The sequence below is a fragment of the Arachis hypogaea genome, chromosome 18, assembly GCF_003086295.3.
Source record: "Arachis hypogaea cultivar Tifrunner chromosome 18, arahy.Tifrunner.gnm2.J5K5, whole genome shotgun sequence".
Taxonomy (NCBI): domain Eukaryota; kingdom Viridiplantae; phylum Streptophyta; class Magnoliopsida; order Fabales; family Fabaceae; genus Arachis; species Arachis hypogaea.
In genome coordinates this window covers 245,846-257,485 of record NC_092053.1, presented here as the reverse complement: position 1 = coordinate 257,485, position 11,640 = coordinate 245,846, and the positions used below count along the sequence as shown (strand labels likewise).

The 11,640-nt window shown below is 37.5% G+C and overlaps 3 protein-coding genes across 3 annotated transcripts; 2 read left to right on the top strand and 1 right to left on the bottom strand.

Moving 5' to 3' along the window:
- Positions 1 to 1,380, bottom strand: LOC112772956 (transcription factor bHLH19-like). Its single transcript, XM_025817979.3, has 3 exons — positions 806 to 1,380; positions 408 to 731; positions 1 to 194 (listed from the first exon to the last, which is right to left on the bottom strand). The coding sequence occupies exons 1-3, from the start codon at positions 992 to 994 to the stop codon at positions 123 to 125; spliced, it is 585 nt and encodes a 194-aa protein (XP_025673764.1). The 5' UTR covers positions 995 to 1,380; the 3' UTR covers positions 1 to 122.
- Positions 1,381 to 2,909: 1,529 nt separating this feature from the next.
- Positions 2,910 to 4,908, top strand: LOC112771350 (F-box/LRR-repeat protein 14). Its single transcript, XM_025816068.3, has one exon. The coding sequence runs from the start codon at positions 3,284 to 3,286 to the stop codon at positions 4,679 to 4,681; it is 1,398 nt and encodes a 465-aa protein (XP_025671853.1). The 5' UTR covers positions 2,910 to 3,283; the 3' UTR covers positions 4,682 to 4,908.
- Positions 4,909 to 9,445: 4,537 nt separating this feature from the next.
- On the top strand, positions 9,446 to 10,368 carry LOC112772089 (ethylene-responsive transcription factor ERF084). Its single transcript, XM_025816968.3, has one exon. The coding sequence runs from the start codon at positions 9,446 to 9,448 to the stop codon at positions 10,058 to 10,060; it is 615 nt and encodes a 204-aa protein (XP_025672753.1). The 3' UTR covers positions 10,061 to 10,368.
- The last annotated feature ends 1,272 nt before the right edge of the window (positions 10,369 to 11,640 follow it).

Genomic DNA, 11,640 nt, shown 5'->3' with positions numbered 1-11,640 from the left:
TGGCGGAAGAATTGCATAAAATATTATTTATGTATATAGACACTATTTTTCATCAAATTTAATTTATTGATGTATAAAAAGCAAGCTAGCTAGGATGCATGGATGGCGTGAAAATCCTTTGATTAACAGAGTGGTATCGCCAGTCTCAAGCTTTGAACTAGATCCTTCATGCTTGCCCTGTATTTCTCACCCATCTGCGATGCAGTGGATGGTATCAGACTACTGACTGAGAATTGAAATTGGAATGCTAAATAGGGAGACAAAAAAAATAGCCCTTATTTATCATTCATTAATTGTTGCAACAATTAATTAATTGTCGCAACAATTAATGAATGCTAAATAAGACAAGTTATGACTGTTTTTGGCTGATTTTTTTTTGTTGTAGAGGTAGGTGCGGTGGTACATACCTGAGCAACAATGGTAATATCAAGGGCACAGGTCCCAAAGGGTAAGACACTTGTGCTTACAATGGAGAGATCAAGATTTGTGAGATGGCTGAATACTTGGGGAACGGCTTTGTGGCCATGGCAGTGGATCCGAATCAACACCTGCTTCTCCAACGCCCTTGCTTCAACTAGTTCACATGCAGCATCATGCCTCTTGTTCACCAACGACACCGACTCTACTACTGTTCTGTTCTTCTTTCTGCTTTCCTCCTCTAGCTTCTTCCCTTGCTCTTTGAGTTGCTTGATATAAGCGATTGCTTCACTAAGAATTGACACCTTGTCAATCTATCCAACAAATTAATTAATGTAACTTGAAATAATAAAAGCAAATGAAGGAGAGCATGCATAGATCGAGCGACCTTTTTCAAGTGAGGGATGGTGGCAGAAAGTGCTATGAATCTCTGAGTGATCTCTTGCCTCCTCTTCCTCTCCGCCACGATGTGGTCTAAGCACTCCGAAGAGCTTCTTCTTGCCTTCTTTGCCGTATTACCACCATTGACTATGGACTTGGAACTGTTGCTCTTGCTCATCATCATCATCATCATCATCAGTTTCGGGAGACTCAATCTCTCTCCGACTTCTTGTACCACGCCACCTCCATTATTGCCCGTTTGAAATTAAATCTTAAATCAATATAAAATATTGTTAAAATTTCTGAAAGTAAAAAAGCTATTTGAAAGATGCCACCATGTTTGCACCGTTGGATACATGGATTTCAACTTCTTCCATCAATCTCTTCTGATGACTTCTGACTTCTGAGTTCTGAGACATTTAAGAGACGGACCACTGATGTTTTCTACTCATATTTGTTAACCACATATATATGATATATCTCTATCTCTCTTTCTTATTTTTCCAACAATAATTAAATATTGTCCCTATCAGGCAAAGCTAGACATTTTACCCGACGATCTGTTTTATTAATTCAATGAAAGGTGCAGCTAGCATTTTCGGTAAAAGAAATATATATAATACTATGTCGATACCCATATACAAAAGAGGAGGGGGCCGGGGAATGCTCTCAATATTGTGGTTCTGAATGATTGGGGTATGAGATGGCTATATCATTAATTCGTTTTGTCGTTGCTTTAGCAATGATGTATCTGGCTAGTTAATGCATGTACTACGCACACAGTAGATCCAGACTTGACCTGCTTCCACCTCTCTTCTACTGATATAAACATACACCTTTTGGATGCAACATAAACACATACACAAACCCGCCCCCTATAATATTAAGAAATGTTTAGTAACAAAAGAAAATCAGCCAACAACAGCCATAATTTGTCTTATTTAGTATTTATTAATTGTTGCGACAGTTAATGAATGCTAAATAAGACAAATTCTAGTTGTTTTTTTTTCTCTCTAGCATTACCTATTACTCATATGCCCTATGGAGAAAGTTTATTTATTTTCTTCAATTTATTAATTATACTAACCTCTTCTATATTATTAACTTCTAAATTTTTGGCATCCTATCTCTATATTCAAAACTCACATATATTTATTATTATAAAGTTGAGTAATAAGTGTATGTGAAAAATAGGGATTGACTAAATTTGAGGTAATCTTTAATTATTTTTTTTTACTTGGTCAGTTTTATTATCAAAAGTAAAAGATATAAATAATAATACATATGCAAAGACAATATAGATATAACATAAACCACGTGTTTGTCTGTCTGGTAGGAGTTTAAAACTTTAAATGGGGAAAGGTCCAAGTTGTGAATGTTGTTGCCCTCATAAAAATGCAATATAAGATGTTTTTTTTTAGGAGGACTGGTGTAGTTGTCTAGAATCTAGAAGGAGGGCCTAGCCATCCGGAATCCGCATGCTTTATGAAGATGATAGTGTTCCCCCTTTGGCTATTGTTTCTTGTTTCTATATCCTTGTGTTGATGCAGAGCATGGATGCTCTTTTCAGATATCATGCATGTGTTTTTATTTGTTCATGTCCAAAAGGGAGGATTCCCCTAATCATAACCATACATGACAAAATTAATAAGTTGTCTGGGCTCAGGGGCGGAGCCACATATAACCAAAGGGGGGCAATGGTCCCTCCCAAACTTTAAATTTTTTTTATAAATTGTGTATAAATTTTATTTTAGCCCCCCTTAAAAATTTTCTTTTACTCTTTTTCTATTACAAGATTAATTTTTAGCCCCTCCCTCAACTTCAACCTAGCTTCGTCCCTGTCTGGGCTTGGATTCTTTTGCGGATCATATCATATGCATGCCATGCACACTACTTGGAAATGAAATGTTGCAGCTTTTTGGTACGGCATTGGCGTTACCCTATCCCCAACTCTATTAGTTATGACATTATGTCACTCAAACTCAAACTCTATTGGAAATGTCTCTATTAGTTACGAAAAGTCGTTAAATGATTTGATTGATTTGACTAAATTTTCATTAAACAACTCTTACCTATCAACTTCACGTGAAGTCGGTTCTACTTGAATTTTCTCTTTTTTTTTTTTAACTCTCTCAAATCTGAACTCTGCCAATCAGCCAGTTTGTTTTTTTGTCTGACAATAACGTAAATTATAGCCCAAACAGCTCTCTTTTCTTTTTGGCCACTTGCTACTATGGGCCAGGTCCAATACATTTGAGGCCCAAAAAAAAGGAAAAAAAGAAAATAAAAATACCGGAGGAAGAAGATTACAGAAGAAGAAGGAAGGGGGGAAATACGTGAACGATGAGAATATGTGGATTGTTGGTGAGAGGATGTAAATTGCGATGGCGTGAGAGCAGGTAATTGTATTGGTGTATGTTTGTTTGCAGTAATTAGATGTGTGGGAAAGCATGCAAGATAGGTTGAAACTTGAAATTGGCGTGAGATGCGAGAAATTGAGATGGATAAAGTGCCGGAGCATATAATATGGGAGATATTGGGGAGGTTAGAGAAAAGCAGTGACAGGAATTGTGCTTCGCTTTCGTGTAAACGGCTTTATGAAGTGGACATGGCGCAGAGGCATACGCTGAAGGTTGGGTGCGGAATGAACCCGGCTGAGCAGGGTTTGAGATCTCTGTGCAGGCGGTTTGGGAACCTGTCTCGAGTGGAAATCACTTACTCCGGTTGGATGTCAAAGCTTGGAAAGCAGTTGGATGACAGCGGCCTCCTCATCCTGGCGCACCACTGCCCTTCCCTCTCAGATCTCTCATTCAGCTACTGCACATTCATCACCGATGTCGGCCTCCGCTACTTGGCCTCCTGCTCCCACCTCTCCTCCCTCAGCTTGAATTTCACCCCCAGGATCACCGGCTGCGGCATTCTCTCTCTTGTTGTGGGCTGCAAGAACCTCTCCTCCCTCCACCTCATTCGATGCCTCAATGTCAGCAGCGTTGAGTGGCTTGAATACCTCGGCAGGCTTGGCACCCTCCACCATCTCTCCATCAAAAACTGCAGAGCCATCGGCGAAGGCGACTTGATCAAGCTGGGTCCTGGCTGGCAAAACCTCAAGACCCTGCAGTTTGAGGTGGACGCTAACTACCGCTATATGAAGGTGTATGACCGGCTATCCGTGGATACATGGCAGAAGCAACATGTCCCCTGCCACAGTATGGTGGAACTAAGCCTCGTGAATTGCATCATCAGCCCTGGCAGAGGCCTTGCTTGCGTCTTGCCCAGGTGCAACAACTTGAAGAAAATTCACTTGGACATGTGTGTTGGGGTAAGGGACATTGACATTATTTCTTTATCCCAAACATCAATTGAACTCGAGTCAGTTTCCTTGAGAGTTCCTTGTGATTTTTCCCTAACGAGATTAACAGATCAAAGCCTGATCGCCTTGGCTCACAACTGCTCAAGGCTTGAATCAGTTAGGATATCGTTTTCGGATGGGGAGTTCCCTTCCTCCACCTCCTTCTCATTAAGGGGAATACTTTGCTTACTAGACAAGTGCCCCGTTAGGCAGCTTGCTCTCGACCATGTTTACTCCTTCAATGATATTGGAATGGAAACTCTTTGCTTGTCGCAATATCTTGAAAACCTTGAACTTGTCAGATGCCAAGAGATAACTGATGAGGGTCTACAGCTTGTGAGTCAGTGTCCCCGTTTGTGCCGTTTGCGCTTAAGCAAGTGTTTGGGGATCTCAGATGATGGACTGAAGCCACTTGTGGGATCCTTTAAGTTGGATTTCTTGGCCGTTGAAGATTGTCCCCAGATTTCGGAAAGAGGTGTTCAAGGAGCAGCAAAGTCTGTGTCTTACAGGCTAGACTTATCTTGGATGTGCTGAATCTCAATTCTGCCTGCCCTCTCATCATCCACCCTTAGCTTATTGTTGCTGTATTTATTGTTGTACATCTTGTTTTACTTAGCTTAATGTTGCTGTATTTATTGTGTACATATATTCTGTTATCAACTCCCAGCAGCATCTGGTTCTTTATCAAGGCTTTCCCATGTTCATTACCGTGTGGATAGACTCACAATAATGAATAACAATATCTGATATCTCACGCACAAGCCCATATTCTTGTTCATTACTTCATTGTGATTGTGATTTATATTTTGTGCTGCTTCAGTTTCCGAATACCCTAGATTTTAATATTGTGAAGTTATTTATACTTCTCCCGTTGTATTAGAATCAATTATTCATAAGAAATTCCCATCTGAACAGAAATGTATATCTCCATATATCCAACATCTATAAATTCAAGTAAAAGGAAGCAACAAACTAAAAAATAGCAATCAATCTGCATGCATGTAATTGGACTTAAGCTAGTTTTGGGCTCTCTCTGAATAAGGCTGGACTGGTTTCCAGTGTAGAGGAAGTTGGAACCCAAAAATCCTTGTCCAATTACTTATCTTAATAACCTTTTCATTTTTTGGTCCAACTCCAACGAAGGAATAATTATTCTAGCCCTAAAATAAATAAAAGAAAGATGGATGGAAAAAGAAGGCTAATTTTTTAAATAAACATTCGATATATCTATTGTTTACATTGTTTAATATTTTTATTGTTGAACAATATGAACAACCACCAATCAAATAAAAATACACTACACCTCCAAATTAATCCTCTAAATTTTAATATTAAAATAATTATTCGTACACTAGTAAAATGAACATCCAATATATCTATTGTTTACATTGTTTAATATTTTCATTGTTCACCTATACTTTTTCTTTTGCATATGACGCAAGGTTTGGTGTAACGCGAGGTTATGAAGTTTATAGGAGTTTGACACCAGGGTAACAGCAGTCAGGTGATGAAGAAGAAATCAGACGGACGGTCCGATTTCTTGCAGGTGAAAGGAGACACAAATCGGATCGTCCAATTTGTGCGTGGTGGATAGTTGCGTGCACAGAAATCGGAGGCCGAAAGTGACGGTGGGGTGAAGGTAGGGTTTGATGAAGAGGGACGAAAGTGAAATGAGGGGCTAAGCTTCACTTGGTGTATACAATATTCACTATCGGGTCCTTGCATGTTTAACACGTGGCTTGAGGCACAAATTGGACGGTCCAATTTGTGTACCTATCCAACCAGTAAACAGACTGTCCAATTTTTTAATCCTAGCCGTCACACTCCCGTTAAGCACCTTGTACCCCCATAATGCGGTTATACACCATCACTCACCCAATATCAAAATAAAAAAGTGGAAAAAGAACTCAACTCTCAAAAAATAAAAAGTAAATAGTGTGTAGTGTAGTGCATTAGCATAATAGCATTAGAGGAAGTACAAGAGGAATTGAGTGTCATGTTAGTGAGAGATGGTCACAATCAACTTTACTGAATTGAGACTCTTGCAAGTCCGAATCCCATATCTCTCGGTAACAGAGTGAGAGAGAGCGAGTGCCATTTTGATGAAAAGGAAAGAAGGATACGAAAGAATATTCAAAAGAAGGAAAGAGAAGGCACAAAAAGGTTACATTATTTAGGCAAAAGATTCAGAGTTGCCACAAATCCATGAATAGAGAGAGTAGGAAAATGATAAAGATATGATTATGGGAGACTTTGTTTGTCTGTTTGGTCCTACTCTTCTCTCCATGCAAAATGCAAAGCAAGACAAATAAAATCTCTTGGTCCAAAGAGTGAGAGCACCACTGTGCAAACCCCAAAATCTTCGCGTGCTTCCTCCTCCCCTTGGGAAAACAAACGCACCCTTCTCTTTCTCCCAAACCGCTTAAATCTCTCTCCAATGTTTTGTGTTTAGGGGTTTACTTGGGGCTTATAGACCGACATTCTTCGTGGTGTGGCTCTTGTTACGGAATGTTTCTCCAAATATCACACAAACACACGACTTTGCTACAAACAAAGCCACCTCGCATTGGAAAATGTTCAAAACTAGCTACCTACACATGTAGCTCTAACATCATCTGTATCTTTGTGCGTGCGTCTTTGAATGCACTCTTTCCTCTATACTCTTTCAATTTACTGCATTGACTTGTAAGCTTAGAGAGGCACGAGTTGTGGACATACCAAATTAGAAATAAAATTCTCAAACTCAAGCACTTTAGTTTAAAGTTTACTAAGTATGTGTGTCCAAAACCAAAAGTAATGCTTAACAATTAATTGAGTAGCGACAAACCAGTAACTTTTTTAATTTATAGTTATCAAATAGTCACCAAATAATATTTTTACTCTTTTTTTTTTTTGCTGATTATAGACTGATCAAAATTTAATAAAGTTACTAGTCATAGACTTTTTCCAATTAATTAATTAATAACATGAGAAGATATATGTGACGATTGTGAGATCAACTGCGGTGCCTGCACTCTACAGGTTACATTAACATACATAAGAATTTGGAGTATTCTTTTGGAAGGACAAATACAAGGAAGTGGAAGATGACATTGCGTATATGAGTCAATGGCTGCATTGTTGAAGATGGTCGTCCATTTGAATTGTTAGTTTTACAAACAATACCTCAACAATTCTCCATGTTATATCTTATATCTCATTTCCTCCATATTTCCAAATTAGAGTATATGTAAATTAAAATATGGATTAGATTATACATAGGGCCGGGCCTTAATACAATGGCCTTAATACAACTAAACAATCAATTTTCACAACTGGCTGGTTATCGACTAATAAGAAAATAGTTTTTAAGAAAGTAGTTAATAATAAGCAACACTAAACAATTTCGTTTAAAATTGTTTTGACTATTTTAAGAAAATAGTTTTCCTTCCAAATGGTTAGCATTAGTAAAAGAAGGAAAAGACAAAAGCAGAGTATATGAATTCTAGATTAAATGCTTTATGTTTAACTTTTTTCTTAATAGCATATTCGTATAGCAATTATTTAAAGGAAAAGTATATGTTAACAATTAAAATATTAAATAATGTAAATAATAGACATATCAGATGTTCATTTTACTAGTGTACGGATAATTATTTTAATATTAAAATTTAAAAAATTAATTTAAAGGTATAGTGTGTTTTTATTTAATTGGTGGTTGTTTTTCAATAAAGTCATTGTGTCTCTAACATTCCCCTTATTTAAATGGAATTAAGTAACCAAAAAAATGGTTCTTAACAAAATGTATGCCACAAAAACATTTCGTTTTTAAAAAAATAAATTAAAAAGAAAAAAAAAAGCGGAAAACAGCATATGTGTATGTATATCCACTGCCCAGCCAGCTGGCCATTGCCACAGTTTGAACCAAAAAAATCAATGATATGATTATTAGGGGAAAAAGTATAAATAAAACAATAATATAGAAAATGCATAGTTAGCAGCGAATGTTGGCATTGTGGAATGGGAGTGTTTGATGCAAAGCAATTGAAGTTTTAGTTTGAACTTTGAACCCCCAACGGAAGAAGGGGAGAGGTGCTTGTTGGGCTGTCTAATCTATCAGGTATGCGTATTAAATTCTTGACCTGAGAAAGACCTCTGTCATCATTCATAACGCAATCAAATCTTGTTCGCATCTGAGTATTTGTGACATAAGATTTTGTGAATAGTAATACTAGTAGAGTACTACGTGTATTGAGCTAGATTTGAGAATAGGGGGTAATCAATGAAGTCGAATACAATGCAGTTTTATTTATTTATTTATTTATATATATTCATGGTTTAACTTGAAATAATATTCAGGTATGTAGTAATTGTTAAAGTAAAAGGAATGAATATTATATTTTGAGAAATGATTTGGATTTCAATTTGAAAGTTAATTAAAAAATGTGAGTGGGGAGGTATGATTAATTGTACGCTTTTTAATTTGAATATGGAAGGAAATGAGGTGTTGGACTCTCATCTGGGGAGAAGAGGTGCTTCACCTCGTTGTGAGATCAGAGGAACCAGAACTCGAATTCTGCGAGTTGTGTTCTTGAAAATGGACGGTCCGAGTCACGTTTTGCTCAACAAATTTAGCCGAAACAAATAAAACGGAGAGTCCGAATTGCGTGTTTCAGATTTCAAATTCCATCCGCTGTAAATCGGACCATACGATTTGTGAAGCAAAATTTTATTTCCAAAAAACTCGATCTAAGTTGTTCTACCTTTGGTTCAGAAAAATCTGTCCCACATTTTTGTCTTGTACGTCATAACTCCACATATGAAAATAGCACACCTAAGCCTTTCGTATCCATAAAATTGAGCCATTGATTATATCGTATGTGAAGATGAAAGGAAAAGAAAATGGTAGTCAAAGGAAACAATCTTATCCATGACGACGAAGTATGTGATCTCATCTCATCAATGGTGTCTCGGTACTTGAGTCACCCTTGATTACGGGTAGTGTCATATACATACTATATAGTAGCTAGGTGGGTAGTATTTTTATACGAATGAATACGTAGGGATTGAATGATGTAGGTAAAAAGGCAATGAGATTGAAGCCCTGATCCCTCTCATCTCAAGTAGTCTCAAAGGAAAGACAAGCGTGTAAGTATGAGGGATTACGGTCTTGTCCAACTGTACTTGACGCCAATATCTTCACATATCTCCATTAATAATATTAATGAAATCTCACCAATAAATATACAATATTTTACTCCATCAAACTCTTGTATAAATAATGTTAGTGACTTGTGAGAAAATCACAAGGCATCAGGCATGGCCACTTTCCTTCCCAAACCAGCACCATCAGAATCACCCCAATGGCTCCTCCATGTTAACATGGATCCACAAAGCATAACCCGCTTCTTCTCGTCTGAACCTCAAAACCCTCCACAAACCAGAAATGATGAAAAAACACTCGAAGGAATCGCTGCTATTGTTGGAGAACACGTCCTCTTTGGGACAAAAAATGATAGTAACCCAACCCACCACAAAATGATGGAACATAACAAGACGGAGAATGGTCCGGTCATCACCAAGAGGTACAGAGGGGTCAGGAAAAGGCCCTGGGGAAGGTGGTCGGCCGAGATACGCGACCGTATTGGGAGGTGCCGCCACTGGCTTGGCACCTTCGACACCGCGGAGGAGGCGGCGCGTGCCTACGATGCGGCGGCTAGGCGCCTGAGAGGGTCCAAGGCTAGAACCAACTTCGAGATACCGTCGGTGTTGCCGGTTTCGGCGTCGTCGTCGTCGTCAAGCAGTGGCGGAATCCGCAAGAGGAAAGGGGCGCGCGGTGGCGATAGGAAGTGTTCGGTGGTTACCTCGGTTGCACAATTGTTCAGTTCTGGGGTGCCTGATGCGCTTGAGCTAAAGCTTGGTGTGAGACTGTGAGGAGTGAGAATGGGAGCATTGCTGCTGATGATGATATATATGATTCTGTAGGTTAGTATTAGAATCAGTATTAGTATTATTCTTAGATAGAGCAGTGCATGCATGCAATTGGGATGAACACAATACAATATGTAATCCATGTATGTTGAATGAATAGTAATTGGTATTGCTATTTAGCAGAAAATGCATCATGGTTGAGTGCAAAGAGAAAGAGACAGCAATAGTGAATACGGAGCCGGGAATCCGCCATAGTTTAAGTGAGCTTGATGAATGCTGACCCTAGGCCCTATATGTATTTGTCTACTCCCTTTCCATGTAAATCTAATATATATTTTTATATGTCTAAATATATTCCGAGAGGCTTATTTTCATCAATTTTAAGTTTTTTAACTACTTGAGACTTCAAAATATATAATGCACATTTTCATTATCTAATCTAAGATGAATCTAGCTACTTGTGGGTGTCTAATTCCAAAAGTTGTATTGATGTCTAATCGAGTATTAATATCATTGTGACTCAACAGACTTCAGAAATTATTTTTTACACAAGGGAAAATGATGGCCCAAGATTCTGCGAATCTTGTTATATCTTAACACACATAAGGACTTGGAAAGGGAAGATCCTAGGATAATGACAGCATTGAATCTTTGGCAGTACTTTATGTTCATATGTGCGTTTTACATCTTTAGTCCTATACTCCCTTGCTTGGAGTTGGAGAAATTGTTAGCATAAGTTCCTCACACCTCACACCTTACATAATTTATACATATTTTCTTTCTTCCATAATTGTATATTAAACATGCAATTGTTTAATAAATCATCAAAACATACCTTTGCATTCCAGAAAAGAACTTCATTCAGGCCCGTAAGCACCACCACAACACCCATGTTACCGCAAAGAAAATAATGTTCCAGTGTATCCTTTCTTCCTTCCTTCTCTTCACATCAGCGTACATACAATGATGCATTTGTTCAAGTATAGTGACGAAAGCAATGCACTCTTCCATGTAGCACGATGCTTGACGAAGACTACAGAAAACACTAAGGAAAATATATAGAGATATAGAAAATGCATGCGTTGTTTCTTCATATTTACTAGTTGATTGATGTTCATCGAGAACTAAATTTTGTTTATTTAAATGGTACATATTACATAATAAACAACATTTAGTAAATGATGATTACTAAAGAATATAGTTATTTAATATTAAATAGTATTTAATTCTCTTTATTTATTTCTATTGAAATAATAAAGCGTTTTGAATATTGGGAGTTGATTATTTTAAGAAAGGGTAACAAAAGATATATCATAAAAAGCACTATGGTGTGTTTGTTTGAGGTGAAAATAAGGCTGGAAGTGGGTCAAGGCAGCTCATGAGCCAGTTCGAGCTCAGCTCGTTAATAGTTTGATAAGTTAAGTTTGTGAACTGGTAAGCCAAACTTGAGTTTGAAATTGAACTCATAAATTAAATGAGTCGAATTTGAGCTTGGACAACTCATTAGCTCGTGAACTAGTTTGATTATATATATATATATATATATATATATATATATATATATATATATATATATGTTAATA

What these genes read in the sequence shown, in the direction of transcription:
- LOC112772956 (XM_025817979.3), bottom strand. Translation starts at nt 994, where the DNA reads ATGATGATGATGATGATGATGAGCAAGAGCAACAGTTCCAAGTCCATA. An exon ending in CCATCCCTCACTTGAAAAAG is followed by an intron (nt 732 to 805) that starts GTCGCTCGATCT and finishes TTTGTTGGATAG; the next exon opens with ATTGACAAGGTGTCAATTCT. An exon ending in ATATTACCATTGTTGCTCAG is followed by an intron (nt 195 to 407) that starts GTATGTACCACC and finishes ACTGCATCGCAG; the next exon opens with ATGGGTGAGAAATACAGGGC.
- LOC112771350 (XM_025816068.3), top strand. Translation starts at nt 3,284, where the DNA reads ATGCGAGAAATTGAGATGGATAAAGTGCCGGAGCATATAATATGGGAG.
- LOC112772089 (XM_025816968.3), top strand. Translation starts at nt 9,446, where the DNA reads ATGGCCACTTTCCTTCCCAAACCAGCACCATCAGAATCACCCCAATGG.